The sequence below is a fragment of the Ictidomys tridecemlineatus genome, chromosome 9, assembly GCF_052094955.1.
Source record: "Ictidomys tridecemlineatus isolate mIctTri1 chromosome 9, mIctTri1.hap1, whole genome shotgun sequence".
NCBI lineage: Eukaryota > Metazoa > Chordata > Mammalia > Rodentia > Sciuridae > Ictidomys > Ictidomys tridecemlineatus.
The window spans coordinates 33,633,431-33,656,281 of NC_135485.1; the positions used below are offsets into that span (position 1 = coordinate 33,633,431).

A 22,851-nucleotide genomic window follows, 5' to 3' on the forward strand; every position below is an offset into this window, starting at 1 on the left:
TTTCTGTCATGGCTAAGGATTTATTAATCAATACCAAACCTATCTGAATCTAAACTCTAGCTTCATTTTGAATTATGTTTACAATTGTCAACATTAAGTCTGAGCAGACCATTCAACATGGAGTTTTAAAGAAAAGTTGAAGACAATAAAACAATTGTCAACATTAAGTCTGAGCAGACCATTCAACATGGAGTTTTAAAGAAAAGTTGAAGACAATAAAACAATTGAATATTTTTAAAAGAAGAGACAATAGAAATCAAGGAATTCTAATACATTTTCCTTTTTTTAATAAATACATAAAGCTCTTTACCATTTCCCTAAATTATTTTGAATAACATGATAATAGGATCTTTCAGACCATCATTATACCGATTTTTACATCCTGATGTAAAATACTCATTTCACAGAAATCATCATGACTAGCATTAATAGATGAATGTCAATGTAGTAACACAATAGTATAAGGCATATTTACACCATCTTAACATACAGAAATACCATACACATACACATTAAAAAACAAAAACAAAAACAAAAACACATATCCAGAACAAAGAAAACTCAATCTCCTAGACAGCTTACATTTATAGGCTTTGCCTGAAACTTTTTTTTTTTGCTTAATTTTTTATAATTTTTTTTCTTTCCAAGCAACAAACAGATCTTCCCTATTTCTTGTAATGTATTTGTAACATTATGCTCATGCAAAAAAATAATACTTGTTTTATTGCACTGACATTTAAACAGTTTTAGATTTGGATATTAAAACCATCTCTGAAATTTTAATTGATGTTGCTTCGTCCATATTGTCATTTCAGTTGGTGTGATATGATGATTTGTTTTTGGTAAGTTACAAAATGACAAGCATGTCCAGTTGACCACAGTTCAAAAATCAAGATTCTAAGCTTCTTGATCATGCACATTTTACTTTCATTCTTGCAACACGATTTGAATCTGATAGATACACCATTTTGACGCAACTTTTATTGGATTCATTTTTTGAATGGTTTCTAATAATAACAACCACCAAAAAAAAAAAAAAAGAAAAAAAGGAAAAAAAATACTGTCCCACATCCACTGTTCACAATAAGGAAGAGCAGCAAGAATCACACTGACCATCAGTCAGGTGGCGACACTAGTAAACATCAAATGTCATCAAAATACCCAAGGGATGTGATCATCACTATAACCCATACTTCTGCAAGAGTTCAGATTGCCATTGGCGTTTGCGCTCTGGGAAATAATCTGGAATGTGGATTTTTTTAAAATCTTGAATACACTTTTTCATTTCTTCTTCCACACTTAGCTTCTCACAGACTTTCTTTTTGGAAAGATTTGTTTCTCGGGACTTGCTGATGAGTGTCTGAAAGAGTTCACTGTTTCTGCGTTTATCTGGTGGGGGCATCCATTGCACAGGGGCTTTTTTGGAGGGACGATCCAATGTTAAGGTGTTAGGTTGGTGAGCTGTAGCCTGCTGGGCATTGGGCGGGTTGTCCTGGGGAGTGCTGGCCTCTGAGTGGCTGTCACAGCTGGAAGTAGAGAGCTCATTACAGGAAGTCCCACTTTCACTTCCTTTATCTGTCACTTTGTCGTGTTTTCTGTCTTCGTGTTCTTGTTTAGGTGACACTATTTTCTGAGGTGGTCCTAAAGAGGAAAAAAAAAGTGGATCAGAAAAACTGAATAAATTGGAAGGTCAAATTAAATAAGCACTGTATTTTCTATTTTAAATGAAGAACACGGATCATATAAAGAATGCTATTTGTTGTAGTAGCCAGCCTTTGAGATATTATACCCCAAACCTTGCAGCTTTAAGTATACATTGAAACATGCATCATGTTTGTTAATATTTCATAATAATAAAATTTGTGAGGTTTGCTTAATAAGCCTTTGTGCCATGATAGATCATCAGTAGCTTTATGCTGTAAAAAAAGACTTTTGTTATTTTAGTTAGAAGATCCTGAGATCTGAAAAAAAAATATCATATGTAAGTATCATGCTAGTTTTATATTTGTTTCATTAGACACTTGGTTCGTTTCTGATCAGGACACTGTACAAGGTGGTGTCCTTGGTGCATACAGTTTGCCATTATAAAACAGGAAAGTACCATTGCTCTGCTTTACAAAGTAGAGGTATTCTCTCAGCTCAGAGGTGTAATAGCATCATTTATACTTCAGGTGGTAGGCTGATTTAAATCTTACCCTCAGTCTCTTAATCTTGTTTCCTGTCTATTTTCTCAGAAAGAATTATGAAAGTGCTATAATATATATATGGGCCTAATATTATGGTGAAAGTATATAGTTGAAATATAGTATTTTCCCAAAATACGAGACTTAGCATTTGAAATAAATTACCTAGAGGACAGTTTTCAGAAAGTGTTAGCTTGCCAAAATAATTATTTCAAATATACCAAGAGTTTATTTCCAAGAGGGAGCATATTTTATTTTCCTTGACTCCACTGTGGGATTAGGACATCCATCTAGCATTTATTGAGCACTATCATATACCCCAAACAATAATAAAACCTTGATTAAATGGAGCCTAACCATTCAGAGATCTTAGGGGTCCAGATTATCCTTTTTCTAAGTCAACTTTTATGAACATGCTATGTAAGTCGGCCTGGGGGAAGACATCAATGTTCTTTAAACATTATTCGAGGGATTTTACTTTGCATCCAGAATTGAGAAAATTTCTTCTAATTCATGGGGTCTCAACCTTGACTGAAAAGTATAATAATTTAGAAAGCCTTAGCTTATCATTCTCTGGAATCAATCCAGAATGCCTGATGTCATGAGGAGCCACCTGGACATTGGGTCATTTGGTGGCTACAGGTGATTTCAGTGTGCAGCTAGTTATGGACCATTGTTCAATCCAATACATATCACATGAGTTAACAAGCAACATTGGTAGTTTACTCATAAGATCGATGAGACAAATGAACAAATATATTTCATGAAAACTTGTAGTATGTACATCATGCGGCTGGTTGCCATCACAAATTTTCTTATTCAAAACAGAAGAAACAAAGCCAGTTGCAGCAGCATATGCCTGCAGTCCCAACTCCTGGGGAGGGTGAGGCAGAAGGATTGCTTGAACTCAAGATGTTCAAAATCAACCTGGGAAATGTAGTCAGACCCACATTTAAAGATAAATAAATACATAAATAAATAAGAGTAAAAGGAGAACCAACAAGAGTTAAGTGGGACTAAAGTTTTCAAAAAAGCTTGAGAACTTCTCGCAGTGAGATTCCATATCTTGATTGTGGAGCTGGTTAGAAGACTGTATTTGCTTGTCAACAATGATGGAATTCCATATTTTTTTAAAATGGGAGTTTTCTATGTGTAAGCTGTATCTAAATTAACTGGACACCCTACCAAAAGACTTTCTGAAACCACCTCAAAGCAAATGTACGTACATGAAGAAAGGTCTTAACCAATATTTCAAACTTACTTCATCTGCCAACCAGTAAAACTAGAATAAATGCTAATTTTTAAGACTTCTTAGAAAGAAAGTACACTAAGACATTTTTTATAGATTTGGAGCTATGGATTTTTTAAATTTATTGTTGGATTTTTGTTGTTTCTTGAATCTCAACAATTTTTATTTCATTTCTTCTGTCAGGGAGAATGGGACATTGAAGCTGAGGAAAGGAGTAGAAAGGTACATTGTTAACAATTCTGGACTGACCAAGGTCCCTATCCACCCTCCTGTGTCCTGAGGGCCTGATGGACATGGTATTTGTTAGGCTTCTGGCCTTCTGGTTTCTAGGTGGATTTGTCCAATGGCAAGATTAGCCAGACAATGCCCTCACCCCACCCCACTCCTGGGATTGCTGTATTATACTTGTGTTGCTAGTACAAGAAGCCCAGATCTATCAAGTAGCTCTCAATTATCCTCTGCTTTCTCTTCCTCCCCTTTCCTCCTCTTCATCCTTCTTTTCAAATTCCATTAAGGCTCACACTTCAGGCCTGTAGGTCATTATTAAGACCAGGGTATTGTTCACACTCTGGTAAACCACTGCTATTAAGTTCTCTTAAATTATTACCCTGTTAGGTATTTCCTTTTTTCTTCCTGGGTCCCTGACTGATAAAGCCACACCTGCCGTCAGCCATCATCTCCATTGATTAGAAGGGTGTTACTGTAAGGCTCTGATTTTTACTGATACTGTATTTTGATGACAGTTGTACTGGGGGGAAAAATGAGTTTGAAATCCCACTGAGCTGGATTCAATTTCTGGTTGTTTCGCAAATACTAGCCTTATGACCTCGATTAAAATACTTTTCCCTCCTCTGCACATTAGTACTATTTTCCTCAAGACAATTTTGAGACTATATAATATTCCATAAAAACAGAATCTTGTACAATTATTCTCAACAGAGAGAGTACAAATAGGTATAGCAACGGAACCTACTCAATGTTCATGCCCATGCCTGGAGACTTTATTTCAGTGTGCTGAAGGGGTTCTAGATAGTGTTTATGGAGATTGAGATTTAGGGAAGACACAGTATTTGCTTAATTATCTTTATGATAAATGAGATTCATGCAAGCACAAAACTCATCACCCTAAACAACACCAAATATAAAGTATTTTTTTAGTCTTTCTGTCAATCTTTTGCATTTCCTTAACCAAAAATCTCTATTAGAGGAATATAAGATTTTCATTCCTTATAAAGACTAAAGGATTAAACTGCAAATACCTGTGCAAGCCAATTTACATTTAAGGATCAATTAATGAGGAGAAAAATAATTTCCTCTTAATAAGCAGGGGGATAGAGCATTAGATAGAGACACTCAGGCAGAAAAGTAATAACATGGAAATGGAAGACAGTACAGAGAGAGGATGTCAGATACTGCCAAAGTGAATGCTTCATTCTGTTTCTGTTCACTGGGAGAAATAATTGTTAACAACTTATACCAGTGAGGATACAGAGTTACATAAAATCTCTGTGCTAGCTAAATGTGTTACTATTATGCTGATGGTATTATAATTTATTAATGAAAATAAACACCCCTCAACACATACAAATATAGATACTTGCTCTTGTACTGCAAGATGGAAGACCAAAGAAGACTTCCTTGAAGAAGACATCACAAGATCAGCCAACTGTTTGAGGCTGAGTACCCACTATGTGCCAGGCATTGTGCTAAGATCAAAGGACACAAAGATAGATAAGATGAGCTCTCTGTTTTGATGAAGCTCACAGGCTTATTCTAACTCTATGTAGGTGAGGACAATTGGATACAGAGAAAAAGACTGGATATATGTGGCCAAGGATCCCTGGAATTTTCAGTAAAGACAAGCTAAGATGCATTTCCCATCAAATGAGTCCTAATTGAATTTCTCACATGAAGCTTTTTATTTATTTATTCCAATTCTTTCTGTTTTCTTTACCCCTCTTTATCACCTCTGTCTCTTTATTCCTTCCACAAATAAGATGGATCAGAGCATGCTCAAACATAGAGTGGACTTCATAATATTTTATGATAACAACTTAACTGTATAGGATATTTTAGAATATTATACTTCTCTCTGGAGACTTTAAGATCTATAAGGAAAAGATGGTGGGAACCTAAAATTATCATAAATTTATAAGCAAGCTTTAGGCAAGAAGGATTACCAATTATATCAAATAGATAAAGAAGTTTGTATTATATGATCTAAGGGAAAATGTTATTTTGATTTTGTCCACATTTTCATTATATAGAATAATATGGGCAATTCTCTGTAAAAATCATTAAGGATGACCAACAGTCTTCTTTTGATTTATGCCAGCACTTTTAAAAAATTCAAGTTGGTTAAGCATGTTCTAAATCATCATTGATAAGATGGTAGATACAAATTGGGACTAATGTATTTAACTTATTTATGTGCTTTAATGGCATGAAATTAAGAAAAGTAAATTTATTCATGGAAAATAATGATTTACTCTTGTTGCCTAGTTTTCTTGTGGATGCCTGCTAATTGTAGGCTTCTAGGGGTAATTTCAAACTTTAATTTTATATCATTCCATTCAGTAGTCCAAAACCAATTGAAATGCCTTAAGCAGCACACAAACGATAATTTAAATATCACTATGTGGGAACAGCATGACTATTATAAATCCTGCATCTCTTAAACTAATAAGAGAATTGAGTATATATTTGAATGATCTTCCCTCAAAGCATTTAGTCCAGTGAGATAGAGCATTAATCAGACTTGGCATAAAAGGGAAAAGGTAAATGTGCTCTGGAGGTCTTGTCAGCTGGGCTTTCTTCCATCACATAACAACTCATTACTAAGTATTAATGCAACAAGAAATCAGCAAATAAGCAAATCTGTACCTGAGATTTGTTTGAAAAGGAGTGAATTTTTAAAAGCATTTAATTCCATACATAGTTACCCTTTAGACACTTTCAAACATTGGGGCCATTACTCAACCTTTCATTTTTTCATTTACTGTGAAAGCATATTGGACAGCTCTACTGCAAAACCACAGATCATTTTCCATTGGGAAGCACAGGCTTACTGACCCAACAGACCAGCAGGCCACCAACCTAGGTTATGCTGCTCCTTGATTAATTGTTAAAAAAAACTTATTAAAGAATTATGTATGTGCACACCCGACATACCTAATACTAATTTTATGGTATTTTTAACGGTGTGGGAATACCTTGGAAGATATTTATGTTGAATAATAAAATTAACATTTCTGACTATTTACACATGCCAGCCTGAATCAAAATACTTTATGTGTATTAACTAATTTCATCCTTGCCATGATTCTTTGAAGCTTAAAGGTAAGGAAACTGAGTCTGAAGGAATACAAGTCACTTGCTACAGAAAACTAATCTAGTAAATTGTTGAATTGGGGTGTGAATCAGACAGAATGCACTATGTATCTTTAGGCTTCATTCTGGCTGTTGATGATTTAAACACTAAGAATAGATGCATTAAACAGATGTAAGTTGATAGTATCTCCTAGAACTACATCTTGATGAAGTTACAGAAAGTTGTCTTTGAACCCTAAAACTCTGTGGAACACTTTTGTGGAAATAAAATTTATTTCCCTGTTCTAATATCTAATTTCTATCCATGGCAAGTTTTAAAATCTTTAATGTTTAATATTTAATTAAAATTTTATAGTTTGAAAAATCCCTTCCTATTCATTTTAACATTTAGAATTGTAGAAATTTATAACAGATGAGAACTTGGGGCTAATATCACAATATTAAACAAGGACCAAGTGCTATGAATGTTAAATGACCAGTTAACATTAGTTGGATTGCCTGAGCCAGAATCAAACTCAGTTATACTGAAACAAAAAGGAAGAAAGAGGTAGTTTTGCCCACTCATTCAGGTAGATAATTTGGTATAGAAATTGAACGTCAATATTTTTGTCTTTAAATCGCCACATGATTCCTGGGTAGTTCTGGATGTGGGCATGTGCAATAAGAGTAGCTCTATATTTTTCCTTAGAATACAGAAGCATTTCCAAATGAAGTTTGTATACAACTGCACACTTGAAAAAACCCTTTATTTTAATCTCTTTACCTGCCTAGTGATGATAAAAAAGACTCGGTATGTAAAATTTGTCTGCAATGGGCATAATTCCCAGAAGGGAAATTGCCCTTTAATAGTACTAAACTCAATGGTGTGTGAATGGTTATGTGGTACTTGAATAGAATGAACCAATCCATCTTAAATATTAGCACCACATGCTTCTAAGTATTAAGCAGTTGAATCAAAAAGAAAAAAACTCCATTTTTTTCACAAACATTTATTGAGCACCTGTGATATACAAAGTTTCATGTTAGTTACAAGAAGGGGGACACACGTGTGCATATCCCCACAACAACCACAGTCCCTGATATCCAGTGGTTAATGCTGGTCCGCTGCAGAAGTGCAGATGAAACAAAAACATAAATCAATAGACAGGCAGGAGGTAGGAAGGTGTAGAATGTGACTGGCATGAGCTAAGGAATGGAGTCATTCTTAATTCATCAGTAGAATTTCTACAGAAAATTGAAACTTAGAGGCCATACAGGAGGTGTGTTTATCTTGGGAAAAAAAAGCTATTCAAATGAATAAAAATTAATTTCTATGAGAGAAAAAAATGAATTCATATATTTATGAATTCTATTATCTTCACTAGCATTACTTAGCCACTTTTAGGAGTTGAGGGTAATAAAAAAAAGTGAAATTAAAAGGAAAACATGTTATGGTACTCCTCTTTTTATCAGAATGTGACCCTTATCAGCCTGTTCTTCTAATTATCCCTATACTTGTTAATTTTTCTGAGAATTTATTTATTTATAGTATGTTTCCTAGTCCTAAATTATAAACTCCCCAAAGAAGGCTGAAACTGCCTTTTTATTGTATTGTCTTTATTTTTAAATTTTTTTTTTTATTTTGGTACTGGGGATTAAACCCAGGGGCGCTTAACCATTGACCACATCCCCAGCCCTTTAATATTAATATATATATATATATATATAATATATATATATATTAAGTATATATATATATATATAGTACCTACAACTAAATATATATATATATATATTTATATATATATATAAATATATATATATATATATATATATTTAGTACCTACAACTAAATATATATATTTAGTTGTAGGTAGACAAAGTACCTTTATTTTTATTTTTATGTGGTGTCAAGGATTCAACCCAGTGCCCCACCCACACTAGGTAAGCACTCTACTACTGAGCCACAACCCAGCCCATCAGCCCTTTTTATTTTTTATTTTGAGACAGAGTCTTGCTAAGTTGCTGAAGCTGGCTTTGGACTTGCAAACCTCTTGTCTCAGCTTCTTGGGCCACTGGGATTACAGGTGTGTGCTTCCATACCCAGCTTACTGTGGTAATTAAATTAATTAAATATTCATGTTTTTATTAAATTAATATTATTAAAAAATTACTCCTGAATTTCTATAGTAATGGATTTAACTATATTATCCATTTGGTATTTTGTATTCACCATGTTTTGTGTTACTTAATATTCTTGAAACTGACCATAGAGTAGTGTTTTAGGTGGGTTTTTTATTGCTCTGACAAAATACCTGAAATGAACACTATAAGAAGAAAAAATTTGTTTGCCTCATGGATCCAGAGGTTTCTGTCCATGTTAGTTTCCCCCACTGCTTTTGGGCTTTTGTTGAGGTAGAACATCATGGTGGGGAGAGTATGGTGAAGCAAAGCTGCTCACCTCAAGGCAGCCATAAAGCAAAAGAGAAAGACAAGAAGAGACTGGGACCCCAATATCTCCTTAAGAACAGGGTCCCTAAAGACCTAACTTCCTCCAAAAGACCTCGATTCTTACAAGCTCCACCACCTTCTAGTAGTGCCACAGGCTGAAAGCAGATCTTTAGTACCGGAACCTTTGGAAACATTCAAGAACTCAACAATAACAGATAGTAAGAATGCGCCCACTTCCCCACACAAAAATGGGTTCTAAGGTCACATTTTTGTTGTACTATTTCCCTCCAAATGTTATAATTTCCGTGAGAGCAGAGACTGAATTTCCTGTTTGTTTCACCAAGGGCGTTCAGAAGGCTGGTGTGTTTTATCACTGAATAAATAATACTAACAACGTGAGTAAGCAAATGTAACATAGCATTAGGGAAAAAATGTGAGAGTAAATATATTTGCTTATTGGAACATATATTCCAGGAAATTCTAAAAGTAATCTTGTTGTCTTTCTCCCAAAGATTCATAGCCTGTTCTAAATGTTGCTTTCAGCATAAAACCTTCCATTCTCCCATATGGATGTGATTTCTTGTGATTTTTTTTTTATTCCCTTAACAATCCATAGTAGTTTGTTTGAATCTATTTCCAAGTAATGCACAAATTTTGTCTTAAATAATAGCTATTTCTGTACATTTTAACTGCCATCCTTGTTTTGCCTCACAAAATAACACACACACACACACACACACAGAGATACACACACACACATGTACTACAGTACCTCATGAGGCAGAGGTTCTTTCTCTTTTATTTTTGTATTTCCTGAAGTACCTACCACCCATGACCCATGAAAATTCAGTGACTATCAAACTGAATTAAATAAAATTAGTAATATTTATACAACCATATCTAATCACATAGGAAATTGTTGTATTCTAAATAAACTCAAGTATAACTAAGCTTAAGTGGTATAACAAAAACAAACAAAAAGCCAGGAAGTAGAATAAGACAAACCTTCAGCAGTGAAACACAAGACAGACTTCATAGGCTCTTTAGTTATTAAAAATGCCAATCCCTTGGGAAGGTCCCTGCATTATCCCTTCTACTTATTAAGGAGAAACACACAGTACTCCAGAACCCTCTATAATGGAGAAAAACGATTTCCTTTGCTCTGAAAGTGGATTCTACATTATTTACATGGTTTTACCTGATACTTGCGCCTAAACATGACCAGTACAAAAGATATCAGGGGTCCTCTTGGAAGACTGTTATAGCCATCCTGCAAGAGTTCTTCATTTAAAATCCATCTCCATGTTGCATAGAGCTAGGAGTCTATGCTATAGTCACCCTTCTTATGCTTCAAACAAACACATAAATGAAGGCCCTTTTGGGATCCTGCAATTAAGAAACAACCCCCCTGCTTTTTCTAGGTTCCCAAGTCTGAATCCACCAGTCCTTGTTACTGATGTCACAGCTTTCTTCTCATGCCCAGGATGCCACCTTCTCATGACCTCCTTTTCACAGGCACAGAGTATATAAGAGAATGATTTATCTGTTTTCCAAATTTGTGAATAGAAACCTGTGTATGCCTCTTGTTCCACATCTATAAAACTTGGATCATCACCTCTACAAGGTGCTTGGCAAGGATTAATGAGATGTTGTTTTTATACCACATTTGATGGCACTGGGAGGGGGGAAAGGCGCTCTATAAATATAGGCTGGGGGTGCACTTATGATGTGCTGTGCGTAACAAATTTATGTGAACATAAAACATATGCTGGTCGTAAATCATGGTTGTTTGTTATACAGTACTAAACAGCTGCCTGAAGCTCCAGACAAAACTTTGTTGGTTTTAACAGTGGAAGCAGAGTTTGTGAGGAGACAAGGATAAAAATAAAACAACAACAACAAAACAAGCTAACGCTTGTGTACCAAGAGCAGAAGCAATCACCGGCAGAAAGCCATAGTTCCCAGGAATTTTGTCAGATCTTTTCAACTCTGGACTGTCTGCCTGCCAATAAACATTTTCAAGTATTTCCCATAATGTTCTGTGGGATGTGACTTTTTGTGAGCTGCCGTACTATTTAATGTGAGTACCGCCTCTTTTCACTTCGAGATGTATAAAGTGCCTGTTACAGAGGAGGCAGGGTGCAGAATCACTACAATGAATGGAAAATGGAAGCATATATGTGCATAGCAGAGCTTAATTTCACTTTGTGGTATACTGAAAAAAAAAAAAGGAAAAAAAAAATGTTGCCCTATCTTTGAAAATAGTAAACCTGAACTAGAGGTGAGGTTCTAACATGTAATGCCAAATGTCAAAATAATTGTTTGAAACTTATTTTCTTATTTTGCTTAAGAATGAATAAAAATATGGGCATCTTCCTCCTAGAGTGGGGTTTCATGTCAGGATATGTGAAGAACTTTCTAGTAAGGTTATAAGAGGCCCTAGAAAAGACAGTAGGTCCTAAAACCCATAAATGTCACTTTACCTGGCAAACATCTTTGCAGGTATAAGTAAGGATTTTAAGATTGTAAATGTATTATTGTGGATTATCTGGTTGGGTCTTAAGTTTAATTGCAGGTACCTTTATAAGATAAAAATAGAGGGGAACCTGAGAGACACAGAAAAGGTGGAGAAAAAGAAAAGTGATGTGACCACAAAGGCAGAGGTTGGAGGAATGTGGCTACAAAGTAAGATCAAGGCAGACACCAGAACTTGGAACAAGCAAACACTATATGAAATGTTGCCTAGGAACAACGGGAGGTAGCACAACCTTGCTGACTTCTTGATTTCAGCCTAGTGAAACTGATTTCAGGCTTCAAGTCTCTAATGCTATGAGAGAATAAATTTCTGCTCTCTCTCTCTCTCTCTCTCTCTCTCTCTCTCTCTCTCTCTCTCTCTCTCTCTCTCTCTTTTTCCTTTTGGTACTAGGGATTGAAACTAGGGTACTTGACCACTGAGATAATTCCCCAGGCCTTTTTTATTTATTTTTTTTATTTTTTTTAATTTTGAGACAGGGTCTTGCTAAGTTGCTTTGGGCCTTGTTAAGTTGCAAAAGCTGGCTTTAAAATTGTGATCCTCCTGCCTTGGCCTCCCGAGTTACTAGAACTATAGACATGTGCCACCATACCCAGCAATTTCTGTTTTTCTTAAGCCACTAAGTTTTTGTTAGTTATAGAAGCCACTAAAAATTAATATAAGTCCATTTAGTCTAACATCTGGCTCTTTGAGATGCTAAGTTCTCTTATATAAGTGAAGATGATACAATCCTTAATGACAGGATTATACTGAATCTGAATACAGGATTTTAATTTCTTTATTAAAATAAAATGTCTTGCAGATTCTGTCAGGCTGTCATCCTGTTTCTGTGCAAGCTCCTTAGTAATGATAAGCTCAGAATAGTGTATTGCAAATCACTTTTCTTTGGGAGTATCCCTAATTTTAGAACATTTCTCTAGTTATAATTTTTCTCCTCAAATAATGCCAGCCATGGGTCCTGTTTCTATCTTTTGGAGCAACATAGAATGAATTTTCCCCTCTTTTAACTAATAGTCCTTATTATTTTGAAAAAGATTATCACATATTCTAAGTTCCTCCCAGTTACACAGATGAGCCACATTTGAATGAGGTTTACAGTCTCCTTATACCATCTCTGTTCCCACAATACATTATTTTCTTCCTCTTTCTGAAAATACAAACATTACCACCTACTTCCTCATTCTTACACACACACACACACACACAATCATTAAACATGAGGCCCTTGTCTTTAGCTGATTCACACACACACATCACTAGCACCTGATCACTCCTTGAGGTTCCAGGCCCCTGACTTCATTGCCTTCTAACCTTCAAAAACTATGTCAAAACATAATCTCATTATTTCTTTTCCCTCTGAACTTATTATCCTTCCTGTGATTTCTGTTTTTCTTTTTTTTTTTTAAATAAAGGCATCCAATTCTTCTTAATCACCCAAATTTACAATTTGTGACTCATCTTCACTCTTCCAACTCCTACCCCTGGACTGTTTCCCTTCCTAGGTGATCAGCCACCTGATCCTACTGAGTAAACTTTGATGTGCCCCTATCACTTCATCCTCATGCTTATGAGCCTTTATTAACTGAATCTAGGGCAAGAATTCCAAAGAAATGCTTTCTTTTCTAGACTCTATGTCTTATTATCAATGCTCAGATCAAGATCCCAGCTCCACACCAATGAAATATAGCTCTTAATATAATACCTGTTCTAAGATGTTAACACCTTTCACAAGCATCCAAATCTCTTAGTTCCACAGACAACACTTCCCATGGCCTAGACTCAGCTTTAACTCCAAAACTCATTTTGTATTGCTTCCATCCTCTGTCCAAACCTAACTGGAGGAATTAATATTATCCTAAATACCATAAGTATTTGTATTCACTATGTGAATGATAGTTTGGTTTCAGTTTTTAACTATACTTGCATACATGGAGCAAACTGTTATTGGTTCTGTGTGTATGTGTGTCTAAGGACTTACTCAATGCCACTATGTACTTAATGTATTCAGCAGACTCCAGATTTATAACCTAGACTGGCCATTATAATAACTTACCAAGCCAGCCCCATAATCTATGGCAAGAACAGGGCTTGGCAGGCAAATAATCTGGATGGTGCACTAAGCAAATATCTGGGATACACTGAATTCTCTTTGAGGGGGGAAGAAAGAGAAGATTGTTTTACCCTTTCCAAAAAAGATGAGCCTGCATGTGACTGAGTCCCCCAGTCTCAAAGACAGGAGAGGAGAAAGAGAAGATACCCTAGCAGCAAATGGGTGTCTAGATCACTAATTCCTCTGTGCTGTTTTGACAAGTAGTGTTAAACCAAAAATATATATAAATCTTATGAGGAAAATTTCTTTAAAAAACTTAACTAAGTATTTCATTAGATGCAATTAACTTTGAAACACAGCTGAAACTTCTCTTCCTAAAGCAGGTTGATGGAAGTATTGGCTGTATGTGTTATTGGAAAACTTGTAACACTTCTAATGTGTAAACTTAACTTTTTATACACATTTTAAGATATATCTCAGAAAATTTGGGGAAATTTGGAGTAAGGCAGAGAAAAATAATAAATCAACGTGTATTTCTGAGAAAGTTATTATGAGAATAAACCTACAATTCAAAGAATCCAAACTGTTGTACTACTACTGAAGTCACGTACCTCATCTATTGTGGCCAAGATGGGTATTATTGGCTCTATCATTATTATTACTATTATTACAATTATTGTCCTCAACTGAGCTCCTAATCCATTCTGTGTCCTGGGAAAAAGATCTATTTCAATTCAATCAAGTTAAACACAAACACACACATATGCACACACACACACACACACACACACATACACACACACAATCTATCTATGTATCTATCTATCTATATTTTATTTCAATATGAAAAGTGGGGTTAAATATAGAAATCAATATTCTTTGTAGTGAAATAAGTGTCTCACACAATTCCATAGCAACATCTATTGTCACCTTTTTCTGAATAGCCACTTTATGTAGAACAAAATGAGCTGAGAGATAGAAACTTACTGATGGAGTCAGGAGACAGCATGTGTACACATACATTCTCTGAGGCTGGGGACTGTACCAGGGCCTTGCATCTTCTAGACCACTCACTATCAACCAGGCACCTGCCTCATGCACTACATGAGGCATCTCATTTACACCTCACAATCACCTAATAAAGTAGATGCTTATTATGCCTATTTTCCACATAAGGGAATTGAGACTTAGATTATGAAACTTGACAGGTCATATTTGGAAGTGGAAGAGGCAATATCCAGCCATAAATCTGTTTGACTCCAGAGCTTATACTGAATAAGTTCTGGAGATAAACTGCCTCAAAACTCCTGAAATTGGTGTTGAAACCAGTTTCTTTGAAATCTTAAATTAGAGCTATTGTTTCTTATAAATTTCATGCTCTGAGAAGATGAAATCAAGATGCAGATCTGTAAAAATTTTGAAATAAAAGTGTGGAACTATACCTGAGTATTAGTATTTATTTAGGTCATTTTGACATAATATTATTTGATATCATGACTAGCCATTGTGACAAAAAATAAATTTAAAACGTACATATGAAGATGTGGACTACAGTTTCTCTGTTTGTTGTGAACCTTACTAACTGGGACCGTGCTATTTAACCAAGCAATTTCTATTTATCAAATTTAAGGTTTTCCCATTTCAAAATAATTGCTTAAGTTGGATATCCATTGATATACACATTTTTGTAAATTCAGACCAATAATAAAAGCCTATTTGATATTAATTAAATGGACTCAACGTAAGTGAAAACTATGGTTCAAAGGAATAGTGTATATTTGTAAAGTGTATCTTACTATAATTTTATAGAGTGAAATTAATACAATAGACAAGATGTTGAAGGGACATCATAGAGCAGAGAAGGAACAGCAAGGAGAAAGGAAGTATCTTAGGATTTGGGGCATGTCAGACACTATATTTTAAAAACTATCAAAGTTATATTTGTACAGTAAAACACCTGTAAGACTTAATCTTTCCTTGATGTGTTCCTCTTGATTAGAAAAGGTTCTGACATAGGCCACAAGTTTCTGCCAAGTTCTTTCAGGGCTTAATTAAATAATGAGTAGATCCTGCCACTGCAGAGCTACCTGAACTTTCCATGTCACCTCAGAGCATGCTTTAGTCTAAACCCAGAATTTCAACAGCAGACAGAACATTATTTTTCTTTTTTGATATTAAAGCCTTATAAATTAAAAGTAGAAGATTCTGAAATGCTGCCTATGAAACTATTACAAGCTAAAAAGATGTATTGGTACAACCTCTTAGTGGATCAACCAAAATATTATGTCAGGGAAGAATTTGCATGGATGATACTTTTGGAAAAATGTATTTAATTAATAGTTGTGTGAGTAATTATTCATTAAAAGCTTAGAGATAGATTTCTTTAAAAATACAAGAAGCATTAGTAACAGAGTATGTTCTTGACATGACATGTATTGAATAACTTTCCATGAATTGCTGACAGCACAAAAACCACAGAAATGCATAGTTTGCTTTGACTTCATATAGTTCAGTGAAAGTGATCAGAGATGTCCACTTACAGTTAACTTTCCAAAAACTACTTAACAAAATTATGAGCTATTTGAAGGAAAAAAATGAAATATATTCATTTCTTTTAGAAGAAAATTCTCATAATAATAAACGAGAATTGTATAATTATTCAATTACAAAAACTAAATATACAGATTATTAACTAATTGGGAATTGTGATTTACAATATAATTGATTTAAATGTAATTATATCAGTATATTGGTATTACAGAGGAATCAAAAATATCTGTCAAATTAATGATTAAGGGGCTCACACTCCTTTATTTATATGGTCAGCAACAGTGTCTGCCTTTAAAGTGCTATGAACTCTTCCCCAACAAAACTTCAAGGTCAAGGCTAATGGTCAAAGGAAAGACAGAAAAGATTCTGATTTTATAGATCAAAGAGCAGTGAAAATAGTCCATGTTTGCTTTTAATTTGTTTTCTGTCAGTTGGTCCTTTCTGATTACAAAAGATGCAACTAAAAATTTATAATTAAAATCTTTAATACTATGTGTCCAATTGCTCTACTCTTTATCTTATTAATTATAAAAAGATTATTTTATAATCCAATTTGTGGTAATACAAGTTTCATTAAAAATATTACCTGTTGGCACACAGTGCTTTCTATAGATAACTCAAAGTAATTAAGGAAAAATTAATTAAATCCATTCCACTTTTATTGGTAGTATGTATTTATAGAATATCACCAGGGAATATGGTTTCAAGCTTTCAACTTTATAGAAACTGCAAAATATGCATTTCTTTGGCATGATATGGTATGGACGGCATAAGAAAAAAAGAAGGAGATTGAAACAAGATGGTGGGCAATTTCTTTTGTATTTTTAAGTCTGTTGCAAAACCTTTTATAAATGTTATCGGAGCCCAGTGACTCAGGAGGCTGAGGCAGGAGGATCTCAAGTTCAAAGCCAGCCTCAGCAACTTGGTGAGCCCCTAAGCAACTTAGTGATACCCTGTCTTGAAATGAAAAATAAAAAAGGCTGGAGATATAGCTGAGTGGTAAGTGTCTTGGGTTCAGTTCCCAGTGCCCCTTCTTAACAAAAAGAAAAAAAAATGAGACAGGGAGGAGATAAATAGCAAAGGGAGAAGAAGAAAGCAAAGGGAGAAAACATCCAATTTAAGCAGGAAGGAGTAGGAAATTGGATTAGATTTGCATTCTCTAGTGATCATCCGACTTGGGTAGGAAAGGAACAGCTGCCTCATTGCTTTCTAGGTGCCAGATGATGCCACCTTAAAGTAAATGTAGGTGTCACTGTGGTGTTAATGGAGCAGAGTAAAAAATTTGAGATAACTTTAGTGTAAAAGCCAACAGGATTTAGTGATGTCTCATTGTGAGGACAGAGGAGGAACCTGCAGGGAGAGGAAGAAATCAGTGATAATGCTCATCTCTGGCCTTCATAGTAAACTGGGAGACAATGATATATTGAAATTGTAGATATTGGAAGAAAACTAGGTTAATGAGAAAGAAAGAAAGGGGACAAAAAGGATGAGTTCATCTGCAGTAAACCTATTGTATTTGGAGAGTTCAGCACATCAAGTGCAGATTCAGGTACATACACTTGTCCAAATCTCAGACATACATTTGGACATACAATTGTCAGAATCTCAGAAAATAAATTGATCCTTAAATTTAAGAAAGAAGACAGAGAACATAAGGGGAAAACTGGAAAAAAAAGAAATCATGAAGTCATGATATTAAAAGATTACTAGCAATCTGGAACCTAGAACCCAGATGGTTACAATATAGCAAGTGAGAGAGAGGGCTAAGAGAAAGAAATAGCATACTAAAGATGCTTTCTTGTTCAGAAAGAGAATACAGATCCTGGTTAGAACCAAGGGGGAAAATAGAACAAAGCAAGTGAACAGTAAAACACACACTCAGAACTTGGATAAAGTAAGCAGGTTACATTAACACCAAATAAGCAGAAAGGAAGGTTGGGGCACTGACAGCCCCAGAGGCTACATTGTCTCTTCTAACAGGAACTGACTTGGATGCAGAAAGAGAGCAGCAAAATACTAAGAACACAAATGACCAAAGAATATTGCCATATACCTTTTTATTCATCACTATGCTGAAAATGATGATATAGAAAGAAAAAGAGAAACACATAGTACTTTTTCTTTCAGTCTTTCTGTACTCATCAGTAAACCTAAGGGAGACAGTAGAATGCACACATATTAATAAGTGGAATAAACATATTGCTTGTTTTGCGTAGTGTTTCACTCTTCTGGCAAGAAATATGCAATGGAATAGCGATTATGTAAATTTGGGGATTCTATATATGAGTTTAATGCTCTTATATTTGCATTCAAAATTGACATCACAAAATATAAAGATAAACATTAAAACTCATACTAACCATTTAAAATTAATGTTTTTCTTTATTTAGAGCAATAATAAATGGACAAATAAGAAAATACTATTTAACACAATCACACATACATGCATACACAGAAACAGAAAACCACTTGGACAAGTGGAGATAGACCACAGAAAAAAGGGAAAAGCTTTATTTCTTAATACTATCAGCAGCTCTTTTTTCCTGCCTTTTGATCAAGGGATCCTGTGTTTTCATTTGGCACTGGGCCATGCAAATTGTGTCAACCAAAGAATCCAACCAATTTATTAAAAATAATGGAGATAAATGAGGCCACTGCATTCCAAACTCTTAGTACATACACGAAGTGAAAGAAATTATAGTCTTAAAGAAAGAAAATTTGTAGTCTTAAATATATTTAATCAAAAGTGAAAAGGAATAAAATAAATGAACCAAGTCTTCAACTCAATGAACTGAATTAGAGCAAAATAATATAAAATAGTAGTTTAATATAGAAAAAAAAGCAGAGAATAACAGAGATGGGAAAGTTATGGAGAAAATAAATGAAATGAAAAATTGACTATTGAAAACAATAGGCAATTTGGCAATATATCTGATAAAAAGAGAGAAAAGATCATTGAGACTGAGAAAAGTGAATAAATAAAATGTTAGTAATTTAACACCAAATAAACTTCAAATTAGTAACTTTCTAGAGTGTAAAAATTATCAAATTTGGCTCACTGAAAATATGAAACATGAAGAAATTATTATAGCTACAAGAAATAAGAAATAATTCTGAGATCTAATCCTAAAAAGTAAATATATGTAAACAGCTTTATAGAAACAAATTTAGAAAGAAAATATAAAATCTGTGCTACACAAGCATCTCCAAAAAAGTAGAAAATAAAGGAAACTGTCCTAAACAGTTCTTTAAGTGTGAAAAACCCTAACTCTGATATTACGAAGCCAAAATACACATACAAAAATAATTCTGTGGGTCCATCTACTTTCTGAGCCTAGGTGTAAAAATCTTATATAAAAATACACAATTTGAATTCAACAATGTGTCAAAAGAATAATGTATCATATATGAGTCAATAATATTTATATTCTAAAATGAAAGATGTTTCACCACCATTAAATATATGATATTTGGGTTGGAGGTATGACTCATTGTTGGGCACAAAAGACAGCTTAGTTTTCTCTACCATGAACAGTGCTGCTATGAACATTCTGGCTGAAGTTCCTGTACGCACATGTGAGAATTTTGTGGCATACATCAAGAGTAAAAAAAAAAATTAATTTTATAAGAAAATATCATGTCATTTTCCTAGTTTTCTACTATTTTTCTAATTTTCTACTATTTTTTCCTATTTGATTTGTGCATAATTAAAGGAGGAAATAAAAATACTCCATCATGTTATTAATCTTTAAAGTTCCCCACGTGTATTTTTATATTTTGTGCTATTTGTTATAGTTAATTTATTTTAAAAGCTTTATTGTATTTTATTATTATATTCTTAATTTGTAAGAAAATTCTGTAGACTTCAATTCTCATACTTGTTTTAAATCTAAAAAACAGCAAACTAATATTAAGAGGAAGAAAAACATTTTTAATTTGATTGTAAAGTATCAAAAGTATTTTAATTGAAGTTAGAAACAAACCCAAAACAACAGCTATTTTTGTCATTCTTCAATGTTGTATAGAACGATATAATCAATAAAATAACAAAACGTAAAGAAAAATAAGCAAGAATATTGGTTAAAAACAAAGAAAAGCATCATAATTTTCAAGTAATATGATGATCTACATAGAAAAACTAAAAATCCAGAGAGTTTTCTAAGAAGACTGCACACATGATTAATATATAAATCAACATGTTTCCTATACTTTAACAAAACTGAGTTTTTTAAAGCATAGCAAATTCATCATGCACAGAGAAACAAAACAAATTTCAAAATAACTTTGTATAAACTTAACAAGAGGTAGACAAAAAAAATTGAAATTTGGGGACTGCTGGACTTTACTGATACCCCTGGAGGTACTAAATAAATAGTGAGACGTAGTATGTTACCTTCTAGAATAACATTGAAAGGAAGTGGTTTTATCCCAGATAAATGTATGAACACAATGCAAGACTAATACAAATCTCAACAAACTGATTCTATCCACTAACCTAACAAAATGATCTTGACAGACTAGTCCTAAATAAACTGGGAAAGGAAACATATTAAAATTGAGCTACAATATTTCAAAACAGTAAATAATTATGTGAGATTTGCCTTCTTAGCTACAAAATCATGTGTTAAAACTTTAATATGATTGCAGCAATGTGAAAAATTATGGTGGAATGGAGTGAAGAGTGCAAAGACCAAACCATGTACCTAGGGAGGTTTCAGTTTGCTAGGAAAACACACTATTCATTGAGCTGTGTTAAGCAACTTGCTATGCATTTGGGAAATTTGTACATTCATTTTCACTTCATCCCACATATAAAAATACATAAAATATATTGTAGGTCAATTAGAGAGTCAAATATAAACATAAACAAAAGAAAAGATAGTTATTTGAAAATAATTTTATGTTATTTAGTTGGAGTCAAAAATATAGCAGTTATAAAGATGAATCATTTCTATTTATAAAAGTAGAAAATTTCTATTGGAAAAGATATCATTGCAACATTAAAAACTTGCAACAAACTAAGGAAATAACTCCAGGAATATAATGTATTCTGACCCAATTGAGAGACAAACAAAGCAGTCAGTCTGATGGAATTCAAAATGTCACATTTGCTAGTGGTAAAAGCATTAGAAGACCTGAGATTTTCTATGAGGGAGAAATGATTTTGCTCTTACAGCACCCTACAATTAAACATACCATATCACAGGTAGACTTGTACAATTATAGATCTCTTTCTGTAGGGGCCTAATCCCTCTAAAGCTCATGTAATAAAAGAGCAAAGCAAAATTCATCTTTTCTATAGACAAGCAGATTCCCAAGGAATAGATCATGAAAAGCTAGAAGAACACAAGAACATATACCAATCTGATAATCATGTTTCACAGGGAAAAGAGTCTGGTACAGGAAGCATGATGGGGAGCTTTCCTTACATTACTTCGTTTAAACAAATAATTGCAATCAATGCGTTTACAATATATGGTGATTAAAAATACAGGTAGAGAGACATTACAACAAATCTGCCTTCAGTCTAACGAGTGACTTTGCAAAGGAACACCACAAATTTGTGTCCTAATTCACTTGTCTTATAACAGGGGAAACAATTACCAAGGGAACCAAATGATTCCTTTGAATTCTGAAAAATGCAAATATCCCATCAGAAAGATTTAGAGGATTTGGGCCAGCATTTTCTACAAGCAAGGCTTGGACACTATCCCCTTGACTTAAACCTCTGCAGCATGTGAACCCAATGTTCACTGCTGCTGTCAATAAAGATGAAACTATTGGGCATTGCATGTCCAGGTTATCACTGCCTCTGTCTAGAAACACCTATGGATTGCAGAGTGGGAAGAAGAGCTTTCCTTCCACCACCTGGAATGCTGCAACAGGTAGTCTAGGTTAGACCTCGTGACTATTACACATGATGGGATCCAAAGGCCTCACCCAGATCATCTCATTTCAATTCCTATGAGTCTCTGCTAATTGAGAAGAAATCCCATCTGGGATATTGCTGAGAGACACAGAGGTCTGAGTTCAGGCTCAGGTCTGAGACACTTCTTGGCTGGAGGAGATCATATATAAATTAAAATATCTATAAATTAAAATATTTATATAAAACATCTATATGAAATATTAAAATATATCCCTCAAATCAGGGTGTTCTCCTCTGTGAAGGGTTTTTCTGAGGATTGCATGAAACATTCTAGGCAGGTAAGGTAAGTGGTAAGCTTGTGGTATTATTTTAAAATTTAGATAATAACAATAACAGTAATAATACTTCAAATTACTTTCTACTGTGCATCAGGTTCTTTTAAGAACCTTACAAATTTGTGAGAGAGTATATTTGTGCTCAAGGATCAAATGAGAAACCTGAAAAATGGATATGTCAATGGCCTAATCCTGACATTTGTGCTGTGGCTCCCTAGCTGTGTGACCTGGCACAAGTGATTTGAATTCTTTGTATTTTGTACTCCTGAATCTGTAAAATGGAGATTAAAACGTTGTGTTTTCCAAAGTATTGTGCCTTACA

The 22,851-nt window shown here is 34.1% G+C and overlaps 1 protein-coding gene across 1 annotated transcript in view; it reads right to left on the minus strand.

Annotated features, from left to right (window-relative positions):
* Window positions 1–264: 264 nt before the first annotated feature.
* The window catches only part of Kctd8 (potassium channel tetramerization domain containing 8), a 247,074-nt gene continuing 224,487 nt past the window's right edge, over window positions 265–22,851 (minus strand). The window contains exon 2 of the mRNA XM_005319957.3: window positions 265–1,641. Within this exon, the coding sequence (XP_005320014.2) occupies window positions 1,181–1,641 (461 nt within the window). The 3' untranslated portion in view covers window positions 265–1,180. The remainder of the gene's footprint in view (window positions 1,642–22,851) is intronic.